The sequence below is a fragment of the Galeopterus variegatus genome, unplaced genomic scaffold, assembly GCF_000696425.1.
Source record: "Galeopterus variegatus unplaced genomic scaffold, G_variegatus-3.0.2 Scaffold1269, whole genome shotgun sequence".
NCBI classification, from domain to species: Eukaryota; Metazoa; Chordata; class Mammalia; order Dermoptera; family Cynocephalidae; genus Galeopterus; species Galeopterus variegatus.
In genome coordinates, this window is record NW_007727380.1 from 240,412 (window position 1) to 260,856 (window position 20,445).

General features: G+C 35.7%; 1 protein-coding gene across 7 annotated transcripts in view; it reads right to left on the minus strand.

The window, feature by feature from the left end:
- Positions 1–20,445, minus strand: part of TP63 (tumor protein p63) — a 162,969-nt gene that overhangs the window by 72,068 nt on the left and 70,456 nt on the right. For all 7 annotated transcript variants that reach the window (XM_008575977.1, XM_008575979.1, XM_008575976.1 and 4 more), the window contains one exon: positions 12,676–12,930. In XM_008575977.1, coding sequence (XP_008574199.1) covers positions 12,676–12,930 — 255 coding nt within the window. The remainder of the gene's footprint in view (positions 1–12,675; positions 12,931–20,445) is intronic.

Below are 20,445 nucleotides of genomic sequence, written 5' to 3' on the forward strand. Positions count from 1 at the left end.
AGTGGATTCCCTGCTACAGTTCCCAACAAATCTGTGAATAAGGCAGGTTTAGTCTAAATTCTAACCGTAAATCTATTATCTATCCTAATAAAAATCACCATTTACCAGATGCTATGTTTGGTACTTTTATTCATTATATCAAACCCTACCAATAACACTGCTACCTAAAGGAGTATTATCCCCATTTTAGGGATGAGGAAGTTACCCTAGAGACAGTGTCTTGCCCAAGGCCACATAGATCAAGAGGGCTGGGGTTCAACCCCAGGTCTACCTGACCACAAAGCTGATTTCTTTCCCCTATATCACCTTGTCTCCTTAGGCACTTTTGTTTGTCCTTTAGTAAAAGAGCCATAGTCTTTGCTTTCAAGAAGAGGCAAGGATATCCTGGATACAATATTTGTAACCTTCAGTCTTACAAGATTTTAAAAAATGGCAACTGTAAGTATCTCCTATATTTTACAGAATTATATGCTTTATATGTTATTGTAATTTAGCAGGCTGAGGGAACATTTTCATTACAAATCAGGAATTTACAGATAAAAGATCATACAAAATATTGCATTTTCTGTTTCAGAAGTCTAAATTCCAATTCCAAACAAATTAAGAAAGTAATAAATTAGGAGCTAATCTATGCCCCGCAACCATATGCCCAAGTGACAACTTGAAAACAAATTTTCAAGCCACTTAAAAAAAGAAAATCTGTTAGCTTAGGAATGCTTGTAAGCAAGCCTTAGAAGGATATAACTTCTCTTACTATTCATATAACAGGGTGGACAGTACCCAAGCAAAATCTCTCCATTCTAATTCTCCCCTTTCTAACTTACTTTCTTCTGAAGTATCCTCCATGTGGTAAGCACAAATAACCCTCTACAGAGACCAGTGACAAAAGATGACACAGTAGCTCTGGTCACTTCTTTCTACATTTGGGTACTTACTGGCTCTCTAAGAGGTAGATATTGCTTTAGTCACTAGGACCCTGAAAGACAAGTAGTATGAACTAAGACATCAAATCTAAGCTCAGTGAAATCAGATTGTGTTCTGAGTTAGTGCACAGGAAAATCTAGATTCAAAAGTAATTATAATAAAAGACTACTTCTAACAGGTAGAAAGATCATATAAGTAAAAATAAAAACGCTTCTACATGAAAATACTGCTGTAATTACATTATGACACTAGCTATCAAAATAAAACTAGTATTACTACACATGGAGAAAGGGTCTTAAAATTTTATTGTTTATCTTTTTTCACTAAAATATAGGCAGATATTTGCTGAGACCTTCTTTACCAGTAATTTCAAAGCATTTTAGGGAACTATATAGAATTACATATTTATTCACTGACTAAGACCCCCTACAATATTGGGTATATTTTGAAGAAAATGCACCATTCTTAAAAAGAAACAAAGCTTGCTAGGCAAAAGTTCCTTTCCTCCTCTTTCCTGAAATAGCTCAGTCAACTCTCCTATGAAGGAAAACAAACAAAATAAAAGACATGTTCTCATATTTTGAAGCAAAAATACCCAGTAGATTATAGAAAGCAGTAATCAAGAAGTAGAAATTTTAGATTGGACTTAAACATTTTATTTAAATTGGTTTGGGTTTCTTCCTTAAATTAGAAGCCTATATCCATAAAAGTATACCGTCAGAGCTACAAAAGTATCTTAGTTAACATCCAACTAACAAATTTAAAGTGTGCACATTATACTTTGTAAAAGGCTCCAATTCCTAGTTTCTAACAAACCATTTCACTTCCTCTCTCTGCCCTGCTTCCCTCTGATTATCCTCTCCTCCTTCCCAGTCCTAATCCCAAAGTATCTAAGATGATAATTACATTTGGGTGGGGGGTGTGAGAAGAGTCTATAAAAACTTGAAGACTGTTCCTGGCACACTTTCATATACCTATTAACGCCAATGTCTACCATACTCATGCAAAGTGAAGCATTTTAACCGAAAACTGTAGTGTGCAAGGTAAGAAGTAATTCTAAAAAACAAATACACTGTAGAAACTTATACCAATGGCTACATATTTAATCATTTAAGTAGAAAACTAGAGGGGAAGACATTTCTTCTAGTTGTGCTGCTGAATGAGTCATCTTCCTTTCTCTAGACCTCAGTTTCCCCAAGTACATCACTTGCTATATAGATTTCATACTGAAAGGTGCAAGGATGAGTTAATGTTTCTTAAATTATATGATGATACTCAGACAAAATATAAAAAATCTGCAAAATATGCTTTTGTTACATTTACATACGAAACTGTAGGCTGTGGTCTTTAAAGACAGAGTAAAATATAATCCATTACCAGTGAGTACTATGAAAGAAAAACAGAAATCTAAAGAATAAATTATCTTGTGGTAACTCTTAGAAGTTGACAATTCCATTTTTAAAAGACTGATTTGGGCAATATTAAAAATAGTTATTTGCCAAGTATCTTCTTAAACACAAAGGGAATACAGTCAGACTAAAGCATTTTAAAATGGTGTGTATTTATTTATACCTGTATAACTTCAGTACAGTCTGGAAATGAGAATAAGCAAAGGAGAAAGAGGTTACCTTCCTATGTGGGTTAGTTCAAGAAAAGATCATTAATCATCACAATAAGGATACATTTTCTAAGCATCCACTCTAACTGTGGAAGTATAGAAAAAGTTATTCCAAATTTTTATTATGAAAATACTTTCTATTTTACCTGTTGGCCAATCTGCTTTATCTAATAATCAACTATCCACCATCTCCCAAAGGCCTTATCAACTTATCCCATGGTTTTGTATAGAAAGGTTGGAAGAGTTAAGTCTAGGTGAGAAACTTGAAAGATGGTGTTTAAAGACAAGCCATGGGTCTAAAGTACAGATTGTATCCCTAGATTCCTCTTCTAGCACCAAGGCAAAGGACTAGAAGTCTCCCCAGGACTCCAAACCCCTCTGCCTTTGGGGGCTTTTTATCTTCTCAAGATTGTTCAGCTGTGGGGTGTCAGGCAGAGATAGTAAACATACACAGAAACTATATTTTCACATTCAATAAGATATAATTTTTTCCTGTAAGCAAAACCCTTAGTAACATCTTCAAAACTGATTCAATTTCTTAAAATAAAAAAGGGGTCTACACTACAGAATTTTTTTTTAGTATCATTCCCAGCAACAGAAATACACTATGTAAGTATCCTTTCTAATTTCCAGACACAAACTTTTGAGAAACATAGGCTTCTCAAATTATTCCACATTAAATGCATCAAAATTCTAGCATGTCGAAATGTTAATCACAATGTTTGTTATAACAGCAATCAGCTTTAGATAATCCAAGATTTTAAAAATAACAAAATTTTATATGTAAACTTAATACAAATATGTCAAGGCATGCAAGATATTTAAGCAAATTTTACAAGACTATGAGAGTTATTTTGTTATTTTAAATGATTACAGTGGCTTACAGTAGGAATAGCTTTACTTTTATGACCTACAATTAATCATATCTATGACTTACTTGATGACAATTTCTTGGTCAGAAATGTAATCCATAATTACAATGTTGTTCTTTTGGGAAAATGTCATTTGTTTTTTCAAGAACACAAAATAGGGGAGGGGAAAAAAGAGGGAATAGAGGCAATTTATATTAAATCCAGGGGTCAATATTCAGAAATATGAAAATCTTAAATTAATGCACAGGGTAGAAGGAAAAAGTAAGGGAGTAAGTAAATAGAAGGAAGAAGTTTCTAGTTTCTAGCCCAAACTATTCAATTATAATTATTATAAATTAATCCCATTGTTATTCAACTAGAGTAACAAAGTTATATGGATATGAATATGCATATTTATTTTTGAATTTTAAGAAAAAGAATGAACTAGTAAAAATGAGAATATTTTAAAATTTTTATTGGTTCTACTGAAATGTTATCAATAAAACAGAGATGCTTTAAAAAAAAAAAGTAACTGATTAACTGACATAGGATCCAATTAAACATGTTTTAAGAAGAAACTCTTTTACATATATATTTTCTCATCCTGTATTTATGTCGAGGGACCCCCTTGACTCATTTCATGTTTTTGTATAAATGGAAGCCTCAGGAAACTGTTTGAATTGTAAGCACAGATATGATGCAGTATTCAAGCAGGTAAACCTAAAAACAAAAATCCAGGACAAGGTAATGACATATTATGTTTTTAGAGCTTCATCTCTCAGGCTCCCAAAGCACTTCATAAACTTTAATTAAACCTCATAACAATCCTGCCAAGTATTATAATACCCATTTAATAGGACAAAGACAAAATGACCTTTCCCAGTTCATATAGCTTGTTAGTACCCCAAAGTTGTCCTTCTGAGTCCTGTGTTCTTTAACAAGTCACATTTCAGGAGTCTGTCAAATGACTTCTCAAATTCAAATGACAACCCTTGAATTAAATAATCATTCTTATTTAACAATTTGGAAACTACACAAAGAAAAAGAAAAGCCTTTTAAAATAGTATCCTTAAGTTATCCTTTATATTTTTTTGCAAGATTTAGTACAGATGATACTGTTGAATAGCATAAAAAGCAAAACAAAAATAAAAGCTTTGAAAGCAACGTAGGAAGGAGCTACTGTCTGATTGATGAACTTGAAAATTCAGTATTAACTCTGTGTAAAACTATTAGAAATTAAGTTCCCCATTTTCAGACCTTCCACAAGAATAAGGTGGCAAGTTGTAATGTTTTTTCACATGAATCTTCATTATTAGATTGCAACTAAAATGAGAAGGCTCATTCTCTTTGTAAAGTGAGAATCCTGCCCTAATTTACCTCACGATAAATTAGATGTAGAGTCTCTATCAAATTTTCTCTTAAATTTCAGCTGGCACCAAGGTCAAGGGTGCAGATCCCTGTACCAGAGAAGAACCAAAAATATAAATAGATAAATAAATTTTGGCTGGGGGGAACCTGATGATAGGGTCATGATCATTATTAAAAAAAACCACAAGAGACATCTACTAAGACCACTATCTTTAGGCTTCTGTACGCCTAATTACAGGACCCCTTGTTTTAAAAACCATCCCATGTCTACAAAACATCTGCAGGATTTCAAAGAGTCTAACATTTACCTTTCTATTTTACAATAAACTCTTTAATCTGTAAGGACTGGAAGGTGTTGGGCAGAATCGCTACATAATCTCAAGTCTCCTTTCAGTCACAGTGACCTAAATAGATGTACTAATTGCTGCAGATATAAACTTATGAGGCTTTATTTTATATGCAGTTGCTTTTACTCGTGACATGTCAGCTGATTGCTAAATACCTTTCATGAGAAACATACACCTGCCCTTCACCAAAGAGTGGGAACTACTGTATGGACTTGGGCACACTATGGAAATAGATAATTTGTGGGGTGGAGGGGATACAAACAAGAGAAGGTACAAAGGTCATATATGGGAAAGCACTAAGAGGAAGAATCCCACAATAAATGGCACCATCATTTAGGGCTGATTCTAAGTTTGCATTCATTTCAAGGGATCTCTGTTGAGCTTAATGATATATTATAGTTTTCTTGAGTCATTAAAAAATTCTTATGACATTATTCTCTGTTTATACATCAATTTTCAGTTGATTTTTGTTCCAGCACACTCTCTATGTGCCAATTAAAAATAAGCCATCAGTTAGTGAGCTGAGAAAATTGATTTGAAGCCATTTAAATCTCATTGCCCTTTTCTAATTTCAGCTTTGGCCAATGTTAGAGTTGAGTTACGTCAATTCTCTGAAGAACAGAAACAAACAATAAAACCTTTATGCCAAGTATCCATTACTGCATATCATTATATATTTTTACAAAATAAAATTTTATAGGAATGATAAGGTAGAAAGGTCATTAACTGTAAGAAAACAAATTGAGAAAAAAATACTCTGATAACGTATTGCTTAGTTAAATGTTGCAAGAGACTAATCTACATGACTTTTGAAAGGAATAGAGAATTATTATTTCTGAATGAAATATACCTACTAGTAACCTTTGCCATAGAAGCTTGCCCTAGCTTCCAGTATTGAAATTTTAAGAAACCATCCCAAGTACAATTAACAAATTGCATAGGATGGCATTTAGCCTGCATACTGTTTTGTTTGGCCTGTAGTGTTTCACACTTTTTTTTTTTTTGAATTATTACTATCTTTTATTTTGAATTATTGCCATCAGACATGGAGATACTACATGCAAATCCAGGTTTCTAGCTGCTCTTTAGAAATTAAATCTTTTAATGCTAGGCCTACTTTCCCCCATGACAACAGGCTGGGATTGTTACACAGATGCCCTTGTAGACAGCTCATCCTGCCACAGCCCCCGTTCTCATCATTTGGCTCAATTATGCCACCTACCTAGTCCCACTGACATCTGAGTTTGCTACCTCTGAGGAAGATCATTATTAGTTAAAGTGATTTGTTAAAAACAAAGGGCCTGATGACCTGATTCCTGTTCTTGATGGAAATCTCCATGGTGATTGACTTATACTGTGATCTTCTTCACGTTAATTCAACATCTCAGGGAAGTGAAGCTACAGTAGAAAACAAGGTACCAAGCGGCTGGTGATACCTACAAAACTAAATTGACCACTAATGATAACATAAATGAAGGAGGAGGAAAAGGAAGGAGGGGAAAAAGGGATGGGGTAACAGGAGGAGAGGGAGAAAGAAAAAGAGAAAAAAAGTGGTTTTTTTTGTTGTGCTGTTATTCTTTTTGTAGTAGAAATAGAAATATAAACTATTTAAAATTTAACTCTTTCTTTTTAATCAGTAGTTCTTATAATATTCATATGGAATAAATATCAAAGTATTTTCTTCTAAATAGAAACTACATAGTGTAGTCAACAAATTATTCAGAACAGTGTGGGAGGGTGACAAACATTAGATTAGGTGAAACTGGCTTATCACACATACATTAACCTAAAGTCAGTCTAAACAAATTTGGGTAAGCACGCTCATTAAGTTATTCTGCTCTGGACTAGGGAATACTTCTGCAGCGTGCCTTAACATTTGGTTTTAAATTTAAAACCTAGAGTTAAGTAAGTTATGTGAACCATCACCAAGAATCTCCGAGCACTTAGGACATTCATCCTCATATTCTCTGAACTAAGAAATATCTTGGATAAATTATTTCCTTCATCATCGGAGGGGCACAAAAAGGCAACCCTATACATATCTTGGGTAATTTACAAAATAACTATAGAAAGAAGTGAAAATGACCTCGTTATGATGAACAAATTTATCATTGACCCAAGCTACTGACTGTCCCTCACCAGTGAAATCTAACAGCCATTCAAAGGTAAGACAAGATCAAGCCCCAAGCAAAGCTCACACTTTGAGGGGAGAAGTGTTTCCTTTGTGAAAGAAAGCTGATAAATCATATGCACCACTGAAAAGTTTGTCTGTACATCATGTCCTTTGATGAGTTAGGGTTAAGAGTCTCTAAATTCCAGAGGGCCATGCAATGAGCTGGCAGCTTGCATTAGATTTTTGCAGAGCTGGCAGCCTTTTTCTGAAGGTCTTATATTACAGGTAACCTGATGACAGGGAGGGTGGGCCACAGGCACGCCTCTGAGTCTCCTCGCGAAGCCAAGGAGAGTGAGCTTGAGAGACTGAGACCAATATGCTGCAATCAATGGACTCTCCCGGGAACTGGCTGTTCCCCTTTCAAACGCCACCTTCCTAATCTCTCCACTTGCTACAGTCAGATTCTTCAAAGTTCTAAACATGACACGAGGCTGGCATGATTAGGAAAGGCAAAGGAAGAATGCTCTCTAAAAACCACGGGTAGAGAACAAAGGGACCAAATTCATGGACAGGTAACAATCAGAGTCAGAATTGAGGGATAATGCTTGGAACGACAATTGTTTCCTTTAGCCATGAGGAGAAAAACAAAGTTTCTTTATATTTATTAAGGGCCTATCATATGCTGGACATTGTGCTGGGCACTAAGTCAGGGTGCCTGCCCTACATGACCTTGAAGTCTATGATAGGAGAAAGACACAATAGCAAAAGGTGATCCTATGTCCCAAAGGCAGGGAAAGTACCTCAATCTGAGCACAATAAAACGAAGAAACAAAATCAACAAAAACCCTAACCTGAGGCTTTTCATGGTGTAGGCACACAGGGAGTACTGTGTGTCACGGGTCTGAAAAAATAGCTCTCAAAGTGGCAAGTGTGCATGAGGCCAATTACCAAGGCAGACTGTGCTGTATTCACCAAGAGGCCTCATCACTAGAGTCCAGCACAAACACTCTGACCCCAGAAGTGGTGGTCCTTACCAGTACTTCAATTCTCAAGTAGGTGCCACAGAAAGCTTATCTTTTCCTTGCTAGCAACTCCCACAACATTCTATATAGTACATGTGATTCTTTCTAATGGCCATATAGTATTGTGTTTTATGGGTATGCCACAATTTATTGATCTAGTTTCCCACTGGTGAGGAAGTTTAGGTTGCTTCTAGTACTTTGTCACTGTAAATTAATATGCAGACTCTTCAATAGGTGAGGCCCACTTTTATCCTTTATTTAACACAGGGAATACAAAAAGGCATCCCCACAAATGAAGTGGCAGATAAAAATGAGGAAAAAATGCCAAAGGTCAACAGGTCCTTAAATCTGCAAAGAGCTCTTCCTTGTGCTGACAAGGAGAGCCTGCATCTGCTTGGGTAGGCTTAGAAATACAGCCAGCCAGCTGCAAAAGTCTGCATTCAGGAGAGCCTGTTATCATACTATGTCATCTATTCATAAATTTGGATAGTGGATAGTATCACAGTCCCTTGGGACTGGACTATGCATATTAATAGCACAAAAGCATTAAGGAAAAAAAAGTAGACATTTTACTTTTCATTCTCTCAAATTATTACCTATTGTATAATTGAACCCTCAACAAAATTATAATAATAAATGCATGAAATAAAGGGATCCAAATTCAGACTCAATAAACACTTGTGTGCCTATGACTAGCCAGGCACTAATAGGTGTGTTTGCACAAAATAATTCTCACAGTAAGGAAAGTATTAACATCCTTATTTGTAGGTGAGGAAAATAAAGCTTAGAGTGCTTGAATTTGGGGGGAAAGTCCCATACTGCTGCTAGTAAGTTTCAGATTTAAAATCTGCACTTGTTTCTTGCCATCTCCAACCTACCATTCTTTCAACTAGCTAATAGTTCCCAGATACAATACTAGCCCAGCACTGCATTATATTAAACAGTAGCCCTCTATAACTAGTGTCAATTAAATTTTGGAAATAAGAAAGTCTGAAACTAAATCCTAAGTTAGGTGTTTGGGGATGTGTGTGTGTGAAATGGATAACACGGAAAAATGTTATCACATTTCACTTTATTTCGTTGGAATAAGTTTAAAATAAATGCCATATTTTTATAGAACTGGAAACAGAATCACATTATTTAAAACATAGAAAAGCAAAGGAAAAAAATACATATAGACTTTAAATGTATTAGTTATATTTTGACAGTAATTCTGAGAGTGAAACCAGAAAAATTAAAAGGGAAAAACTCAACATGAAAGGATGACAAGTGATAAAATGGTACTGAAAAGATTTTTATTAAAGAATTACCAGAAGACTGGGCGATAACCATAGCCTCTCGCTAATGACAGCTACTTCTGCTGCTGCCAGTTTATGGGCAGTTCTAAAATGTGTTTTATTTTGAAAAATTGCTCTAAAAATCACAGATACCTAAGAAATAGGCATTGTGAAATGTGGCACAAAAAATATTCTCCACCATCTGGGCTTCAGAGGCCAGCTTCAGAATACAGTGCCAGCCTGCACCTGTAAACTTCTGCCTTCTATCAATCAATCAAGAGGACAGACAGGATGGTAGAGAGACTTGAAATGGGTGTGAGGGGGGTCTGGGTTCCTCTCCCTCCTTAGCTGGTTAGTAGCCATGTGACCTTTACTTTTTGGAGTTTTCTCATTTATAAAACTGGGCATAACAGTCTTGATTATGAGGCTCAACTAAGATAAATGTATGAGAAAATACTTTAAAAATGTGAAGTCTATGTATAAATGTGAGGATATACAATTTGGTTCAAAGAATTAGATGCTGCTATGTACAGGGAGAAGTGTCCATGACTAAGAACTTACATCTTTTTAGGTGATCTCAGCAGCTACTCAGGTAAGGGTTCAAGTGCCCTAGATTTAGAAGAAATGCAACTGGGCCTGAAATAAGCCTGGTTGTGAACAAGAAAGAAATTTAATAGCAATAAAAAGGCCATGTGATGTACTAGCAGGATCCTTATTCTGTAAAATCTACAGGGTAAATTGTAAATAACTGAACAGAAATCTAAGAGAAGCAAAACCATTTAACCAAGGTCACTCATGAATGGCAGACAAAACTTCTAAAAACTTTGTATGTGGATTTGTAATACTATCATCTCACCTTAACAAACAGAGTTGGTTTCACCATCCTCATCCTCATCCTTGGTATAGACTGAATTCCAGAAAGATGAAGTGACTTGGCTAAGGTCACATCGGTGATCAAAACCAGAATCCAGGTGGTTTTCTGGCTCTCAACCAGTGATTTTTTATCTATCACCATAGTGCCTACCCCTTTTTTCAGGGTACTGATATTTCTGCTGTCTCATGTTAGAAAATTTTACAAATGTACTTCACAAAAATATATATATATTTTTTTTTAAACCTACCATTTAGGCACAGATCCACAACATTTTTTGTGTGTGACAATTCACTTCTCTGAGAGAGAGGCTTTGAGTGAGGATAGTTTAGGATTGTGCTAAATCTAAAACCGACCTGAAGATTTCTGTATGAGGAGGTGGTAAGGGAGGGAGAAGGGAGGAAGACAGATTCGATGTACATACATCAAGTTTCATCTCCACGGTTCTTAATTTTGGAGAAGTGATTAACCATTTAGTGACCCCAGTATGCCCATCATCCCTGTAGACATGCCCACTTATAATATAGTGGGGACCTGACTGAGTACACTAAACAACTATCTTAGTCCTGAAAATCAGTGATTGTAGATGTCCAATTGGTGACCACTATCCTAAGACACTCCATTTATAAAATAGCTATCCTAGTCGTTCTTTAGCAGAATATTACATAGATCAATCAACCAACTATTTAAAGCCTATAAACTCTAAATTTACTCACCTGCAGTATCCCTCTCCAGGATCATAAATATAAAAGAGACTAGAAATTATGACACAATTGGTAAGTAACACATGGAGAAGAGAGATCAAGTTTTAAGCTAATACTTATACTTTATGGTTGACATATGAACCATGACAGAACCACTTCTCAAACCATGAAAGGAAAGCACTAAAAATAAAATTAATTTTTAGATAATTGTGAGACATCCTGATGTGAAATGGTGAAATGAGAAAGAAAGGACACAGTCATTCAGCGGGGAAAGGCAGAAATCAGAAATAGTCCCAGCTACATGAAAGCCTTTGTCACTTTAGGGATGTCACTTAACCTCCACGTTCTGCAGCATTCCTCACTAGCAAAATAGGAGTTTTAAAACTTGTCCTAACTACTTCACAAAGAAGTAAGGTCAAAATGAGGGAACCGATGTAAAGTTATGTTGGAACATAGTAAGAGTTATATATGCAGATTATTTTATAAACTCTGTACAACTGGATTAAAGTTTATAGTGAACTAGATATCATATAGAACATTAAAATAGCAATGCTTTCCAAAGAAACCTATTTGCCTAAGAGGGAAAAAACTGTTAAAACAATTCTAAAGCTACTTTTCAACAGGATGATGATATTTGGAAGCATTTCTGTAACCCACGCAAACATTAAATTGTTTGACAAACACGCATGCCACTTCGGTCTTAGGCATTCTTTGATCGACCAGTTAAAACCAACTTTGTGGGGCCCCCTTACAGCTAAACTTGACTCATGCTATAATGCATTACAAAATAAACTTTGAAATAGAATCAACATTCTTTTACCCTTTTAATTTTTAAAAAAACTTTCCATACTGTCTTAGAAAAGTTATATAAGGAAAGATATATATATATAATTTTTTTTTTTTTTCAAATTCTTTGGACTAATTCAGGGCCCTGATATGTAGTTTTGGAGGCTTCTTTTTGGTAAAAGATGTTTCTAAATTTAATAAATATGTACATACCAATAAATTATTATTTATGTCATAGAACCTACATATATAAACATATTAGCTCTTTCGTAATAGATGAGATTTTCTAATTTTTTGTATCACATTGTATTTCTTATTTTATTCATTTTTTTTTTTAATCACACCTTAACGTGATATTTACTTCTTCACAATAATGAGACTGGTAAATATCCCACATTCTGGAGACTGTAAACATGGGTCCTATGATTATGATACTTCTCTCTGACATAATGTTTTATATTTTCCCAAAAATGGTCACACAAAGGACCTCACAACCGTGTGAAGCAGGCAGGAACACACTGGTTGAACTGCTAGGAGCTGACTACATCTCAGGCGACTGCTCCCCATATCAGGACTTTTCCCACTGGCTGGTTCTCGCTCACTCTTGCTCTCTCGCTCTCTCTCCCCCTCTCTCTGTCTGTCTCAGGTTCAGTGTTAAATATTCAAAGACAATTTTTCCACCATTGCATGTGGCATCCCTAAGCTCGGAAGGGTGAGACATCCCCGGGAGATGATGCTGGCGATCCTCGTCCTGGGGGGTTAGGCTTACGGGCCTATGCGCCCAGTGCTCTCACCGTCCAGGTGGCTGACTTGGCGGTGCTCGACTGCTGGAAGGACACGTCGAAGCTGTGCGGGCCCGGGTAGTCGGTGTTGGAGGGGATGGCGGGCGACGGCGAGAGGGCGTCGAAGGTGGAGCTGGGCTGCGCATAGGGCGAGGGCGCCGTGACGCTGTTCTGCGCGTGGTCTGTGTTGTAGGGGCTGGTGGACGAGGAGCCGTTCTGAATCTGCTGGTCCATGCTGTTCAGGAGCCCCAGGTTCGTGTACTGCGGCTGCAAGGACATCCAGAAACCCCACGTTAGCTGCACATCATTGCTCCCCAAAAGGCATCATTGGGTGCATGCATTCTACAGAGATCAAACTCAGGTGGGAAACACTTCACGTCCAGACTAAAATTACCCATTTGTGATACACAGAAACACCAAGAAAAGGCTAAGGCATGTGTGTGTGTTCTAATGACCCTCACAGATCACACAGCTCTAACGTGCCTTTTTGGAGACTGGTTTCAAGGGCATATGAGTGTAGAATATATGCTTATTCACAAACTAGGCAAAAACTACCCAGTGCTTAGTACTCAGTAGCTGCTCAGGAATTCTTTGAAGTAAATGAATATTATTTGTTATTCCTTTTTCCTTTTTTTTTTTTTTTTTTGATCCATGGTATTCAGAATAAGAAAGACCACTTAATAGATAATAGATACATTCTAAAGGGGATTTATGCATCAAATTGTTGTATGTGGGGCAAAATCAGATCACTTTCAAATTTCCTCTTAGTCTTACAACTCTAAATTCTGTTCCGGGGTACCAGTAGTGTCCCCTCCCACCTACCCACCCAGGGTCTAGTTTCACAAAGACTGGAGAGGCATGGATATAGCAGGGTTAGAGAGACTCAACTATATATTTTAAAAGGTAATATGCTAGTTTATCATGCAAATATAATCTATTTTTAATGTGCTCTTTCATTTTCTTTGTTGCAGTTTATTCTTTTCTAGAGTAGAACATATATAAGATAAATACTTTCTAATTATAATAAAATTCTATGCTTGATATAATTCAGAAGTGCATTAGCTTCTGCCATATGCTTTTTTGTCTTCTATGTGAATGGGCCAGAGTACAGAACAAATATTTGGTGATTCTGGAAAGAGTAAATTCATTTTTTCCCACTTAATCTGCAAAACAACTTTACCATATTGCTGTCAGAGAGGAGAAGCGATTTGCCCAAGCACCAGCTAATAAGCAGAGTGGGGATTTTGAAACTAAATCTTCTGGTTCTGAGGCCAGGCTTCTGCCCATGCTGTCACAACTGTCAGCCTGATCAGATAAATCAGCCCATAGTCAGTCATTCCTAAACCTAAATCAAAATGAACACATTTCCAGAAGGGGCAACCAGCCTATGGTATGATTTTCTCTTTGTGAAAACTTCTGACACATGGAAATCTCATTGTTTCTTCAAGCTAATGAAGGAAGGAAAAATCAAAAGCAAGAAAAGGAAGGCAGCCCTATTTGGTACATATTATATAAAGAAAATAAGGATTAAAATAAAACTCTGGGAGACCCAGACTAAATGAAACTATGGAGAAGAATAAACTGAGAAAAAATGGGGGCTTGCCTAATTTTAAACTTTGAGTTTAATTATATTTTTAAAAAACCTTAATTATTTCACATGGGGAAGAGAAATGGAGTCTGCCATTCCATTCAGTCCAGAGAACATCTGTCTAAATGTTAATGGTCGCATGCCCAGTCCATTACATTCATGCATTCACATTCTTCTGCAGAATGCCATGTCCCCATTTGCTCTTCAAATAACTATTAATCTCTTTACACTTATCCCCATGCTGACAAGAGCAGCTGTTTGTCTCGCCTTCTCTCTCCTCTTTGACTTCTAGAGCTCCTATCTCTCTCCTATTCTCCATCTTCGGCTTCCTCTCCTGACAGTTGTGGCAAAACTGCAGGTAAGACAGCTAGGAGAGGAAAATAAAAAAAAAATAAACCCGAGGCTGGTACAAATGCATCCACACCCCTGGTTGAACTAAAGCTCTTAGGTATCCAAGCCCGAGGCAACAGCCTGGGAAGGGGATTGAAAAGATATTATTTGTGTTCAAGTTAAGGGTCAGTATACAAAGCACTCCTGAACGTCCTGTAGGAATCAGATAATGCTCTGAAAGGCACGTGCTCCCCTACAGCAGTACAATTAGGGAGGCAGCCATCCCTGACAAAAATGACAAAGAAACCTGCTGAGACTTTCTCAGTAAAATGCCTGTTGAGCCACCACTTCCTCCTCTTTCTAGCGACACAGAACTTCAGCTGATTGTGGGCTTGGAGGAGAACAAAAAACAGACCCTTTGAATTTTTTTTTCTTAATATATATAAAGAGAAAAGTTTGGGGACCAGCTTTAAAAGCCAGTAAGCAAACACTCATCGATTATCCAAGGACTTAAAATAAAGGGAAATTCTATTTACTTAGGAGTCACAAAGGAGACCCCCGGGACAGCAGAAAGATTGAACATACTGAGTGGCACCAAAGAACCAGAAACTATATTCCAAAAGTCATTTAATAGCACTGTGGGTGCTGAGGGGTCTACTTTTAAATGCTATAATTTTTAACTCTGAGTATTCCGGGAGAAATATTGTATTTAAGAACAACAGCATGTGTTCCCAATACTAGTTCCTCAATTTATATAACATAAAGCTAGATTTCTCTGAATTGGGCAAAAATCAGTTTACCATCCAACATAAAAATGGGAAAATGCATTTCAATTTAAACTCTTCCGAAATTATACCTGAAAGAAATATGAGCCAAGTAATATACTCAATTTTTTTAAAAAAGCATAAAACCAAAATGACTAACTTTGAATTTGTGCCCTTAAAATGAACACAAACAACTCACCAGAGTAAGACCCGTATAATCGGAAATCAAGTTAGATAGCTTTAAGTGAAATAAGCCAGGCACAGAAAGACAATGTTACATGATCTCACTCATATGTAGACTCTAAAAAGTTTTTTTCATAAAAGTTAAGAGTAGAATAGTGGTTACCAGAGAAGGGCGGTGGAGGTAATGAGAGACTGGTTAACAGGTACAAAGCTACAGTTCATGAGAAGAGTAAGTTCTAGTGTTCCATCACATAATAGGATAACTAGAGTTAACAATATTGTAATGCACATTCAAAATAGCTAGAAGAGAAGTTTTTGAATATTCTCATCACACAGAAATGATAAATGTTTAAGATGACGGATACACTATTCTGATTTGATCATTACACAATGTATGCATGTATTCGAAATATCACGTCGTACATGTTGTATTATAATGTTTCAATCATAAAATTTAAAAAATCAATAAGCCATAACTCTCCCATAGGAAATAGCTCTTTAGAAGTCATTTTTTAAATACATAGTATTTTATTTTTTAAAAATGTTCTTATTTGCTTATTTCTTTGATTGATTGTGTTAACAGAGTACGATTGGCTACATAGCCAAGAAGAACAAATGTTACCCAAGCAAGAACAGCAAATGGTTTCTAGTGCTCAATACAAAATGAAAATTCAAGGCCTCTTGTTGCTAAATTATTAAGAATTTCAAGATGCTGATAGCAGAGCATTAAACAAAGCATGGTGCCCTTCTGAGGTCAGGGCCCTTGTGAATGAATGCACTGTCTGCATGCCCATGAGCTCTGTCACAGGTCAATGTGAATAATATTTATCCCTTACTTTTCACCAAAGTGGAGTGAAGGGAGCAATACTTGTTCCTATTCTTTACTGTCAGTAATTCCATAAATATGGAGGGGAGAAACTTGTGTTAAGGTAGGATGCAGTGCTTATTGATAATGGTAAGTAAAAGAGTCTCTGAAATTAGAACATGATGCTTTCATATCAGCTACAAAAACTGCCCTGGGAAGAACTGTATAAGGCCCCAAATGTCCCATGTATTTCTTATGTAACAAAAGTTATTAGAATTTTTTAAATGAAAGAGGAAGCAAATTCTCCCTTTCTAACCACAAGGTATCTTTACCTTGGAATAACCTTAACATATTCTCCAGGCACTTAAATAATGAATGAATGAAAATGTTATATCTGAAAGAGAAGGCAGTCTTTATTCCACAAAATATAAAAGGTAAAAATAAACACAATTTGTCAGATATCTACAATAAATCTAATAAAGTAAAACAATTGATTTCCTCTGATTTCAAACAGATGCTTCATTTCCTGTGAATAACTTTGAAATACAAAATTCACTATGTGGACCCTGGAAAATCACCAACATCTTTAGCTGGAATATATTCAGGTTTATTACAAACTAGCTGACCTGGCCACAGAAAGATAAATTCCTCAGTCACAGGAACTTAACATACTCTAGGTAAACACAGAACATCCTAAGGGTGTTCTGAAACCATGTAGCTGACATGATAAGTATAGGGATACCCAGGGGCTGAATCTCAAGCTGTTTACTTTCATCATGAGGAAAGAACAAATATAACCTACCAGTTCCCAAATATAAGAAAGAGTGTTTTCTTGTTTATTTATGTTCCTTCTCCCATTAAGTCTTTTTGCACTCTCATAGCCATCTACAGACTCTGATCTATGTCTTAATTAAACTTCAATTCATATGCTTGGAATTAAAATAGCAATACAGAGGACTAGAGTTTCCCTGACTGGTCTTTTAAAAACGTCCTATGAATACAATCCCTGCAGTTTCATTTTATTTTCTTTCCTGGATTATGTCCTTGTGATGATCTTAAATCGTAAACATCTTATGGGCCTGAAGTTTCTTCTCATAAGCTCAACATTAATGGGTCAGTATATATTGCTATAAACAAAGCTCAATATAAATACCTGGATTTACATTTATTTAAAGCTGATGATGTAATTATTTTCCTGTAAAAGAATTTAACATCAAAAAAGGATTCCAATTAAGTGATTTGACCATTGCAGAAGAAACAGGGACTTAAGTATAATTTATGTTTTTGAAAATCTCTCGCCACCAATTTATCTGTATAAGAGAAATTTTATAAGTTCTCTTTATCAGATATTATTATCTGTAATAGCTACATGGCAACAATAGCCAACAACATATGGCAAGAGGTTAGTTTGAAAAAAAAAAAAGGAATGTGGACCAAATCAGGGATAGGAGGGGTTACTGTTGGAATATATAATCATAATTTATCTCAATTCAAATGAACACTTGTTATAGGAAACAATCATTTGCCCAAATTTCATTTGGAAGAAATTATATATATATAATCCCTGAGTTCCTGTTAAACAGGCTAGGGAACTGAACATTCTTCAGCACTCCTTACATTCCTGTATAGGTCCTAGTAATGCAAAGGAATTCTGAACTTGGTGATACAGAGTCTGAGTCCCAACACTGCCACTAATGTGCTATGTACCCCTGGGCAAGGTGGCTGAACACATCTGGAGCTCAGTTTCCTATAAGGCAAAATCTGTATGAAATTGAGGAGATTGGATCTGATGATCTAATACAAAGTGGTGCCAGTTCTAACATTCTTTTAGTTATGACCATCCTCATCTGTGAAGCTATTTTAAAATAACGCCATGAGGCCACTTTCAAAACAGTTTCATTATTATTTTTTCTTTTTACAGATTTCCCTGGCCAAACCTGGAAATCTAAAACATTTCAGGCATCATATATAGTTTCCTCAGCTGATGCAACCTTTCACCTCAGGCTTCATGGAGGAGCTTTTGTGAACATTCTACAGTCCCTCTTGGGAAAAGAAAACAGTTTTCTTCATGACCCTGGCTTTACAAAGCATTCATTCAATTATATTCCAGCAGACACTACTATATTTCCATCCCAAAATATCAGCAGCATAGTGACTTTTCAACAAGCTCAGCCTAAGGGCGAAATACTTGTCATTTTTTAGTCTTCTACCACCTGCCCCACCTCAAAGAATGATGATTTGTTTTATGCTAGAATTAAACACAATTGACTTAAAGTGCTCCATTCCAGGTCAAGAAGGTATTTGTCTTATAATGTCAAGTTAAAGCATCATCCTTCCATCTTATGAGTTTACTTAGCATCACATTCTTCTTAAAACCAGGTTTTGTTAGGTACAAAATGTTTCACTTCTTGTGTCTTCTAAAATGATTCTAAAAAGTGAATGCTTGGAATTAAAATATACTCATACCTTATAATGAACAAAATGTAAGAATAAAATATTTAAGCATACAGAAACCTAGAAAGGCAGAGAGATTACTAGAATGTTTTATGTTCTGACACAAAGCGTCAAGATTCTTTTGAGGGCCAAGATTTCATAAATTAGGAGAGAAATCCCTAATAGCTCCAACAGCAAGGGAAACAAATAAATACAAAGTTGGCTGATCAAGTGGACAACAATGTCAATAAATATCACACATAGCATTTGAAAAGACAGGAAGTGTAAGATGTATTGAAGTTAAAACTTGATCCAAATATAGCTAAATTATAGGTAGGGCTCAATTAAGGAAAAAATAAGCTTTACATTCTATGATTTTAGTAAATACTCCCTTCTAGTAATCATGACAAATCAACAAAATAAATGTCAGGAGGCCATCTCAATTCTGAAAGAAACTGACATCAGCAGTATATACTTAGGAAGCCTCAGGCTTAGCAGAAAGCAGACGGATATCATTTTTATAGTCAATTATTCTTGATTCAGATATTAGGACAAAATATTCAGAATTTCAGTTTGTTCAAAGTAAATCAAAAGCTATTTATTTGAGTTGGAACAAAAATATTTTTGAGGACATTCTCAACCTATAGCAATCAATATGTTTTAATAGCCCTATTTTGCAAACATAGTAATGTTAAGAGAGGAAAGTACATCGTGATGAAAATCCTAGGTGAAAGCTAAGCTTGCTTTATGGTGAGCATACAATGGTGCCTTTAGAAGCTCAGCAATAATGCTTCCTTAGTTTCTAAAGCAAGTTTAAAATATTTTTTTTAAAATAATCTCTGTACTGGCTAGCTATGAAAGAAAAATATTTTTTAAAAAAATAATTTTGGTACTGTATCTGTCCCAGTCCATATCAGAAATTGTGACTTAAAACAATGGGATAATTAAACATGATTAACATTTTATCACAGGAGATAGCTTTGCTCACCGTGACATGAAATTGAAGACATACAGATTTCAATAAAATAATGGTGACTATCAAGAGTAAAAAAAAAGAAATAAAAGTAAATTTAAATATTTGAAACAGCATCCATATTCAATCCCCTTATGAAAGGATATTAGCTACTATTAATTCTCTTACTGAGTTCTTATGTGTCTTATATTATTCAAGTGTCTTGCATGTATATACTCATTTAATCTTCATGACATAGGTAGAATTATTATCCCATGTTTTATACATATTTTATAGATGAAGAAACTGAAGATCCACAAGATTAAGTAACTTGCCCAAGGTAGTGCCAAGTGCTCAAATGTGAAACCAGTAAATCTGGATCCAGAACCCGCTTTTTAAAGTAGCCTTCATTCTGATTGCACATAAATAGGAGTCGGTCAAATTTCTACCTTGAATTTTTATTTAAAAGTTATACTCAAGGACAGCACACCTCTTTTATAGCTAAAGAATTCCCCCCTCCCCCATTAAGGACAGGATGTAAACTTCAGTTATTCTTAGAATGGGTATAATTGCAACGAGTCAGAGGCCCAGCTCCTGGAGCTACCACCTGAAACACACTGAATATCTGATCACATCATTCTCAAGTATGAATCCCTGGAGCAGCTTCCAATCCTCTTAGAATAAAGGCCCCAAGTTTTTTTTTTTTTTTTTTTTTTTTTTTTTTTTT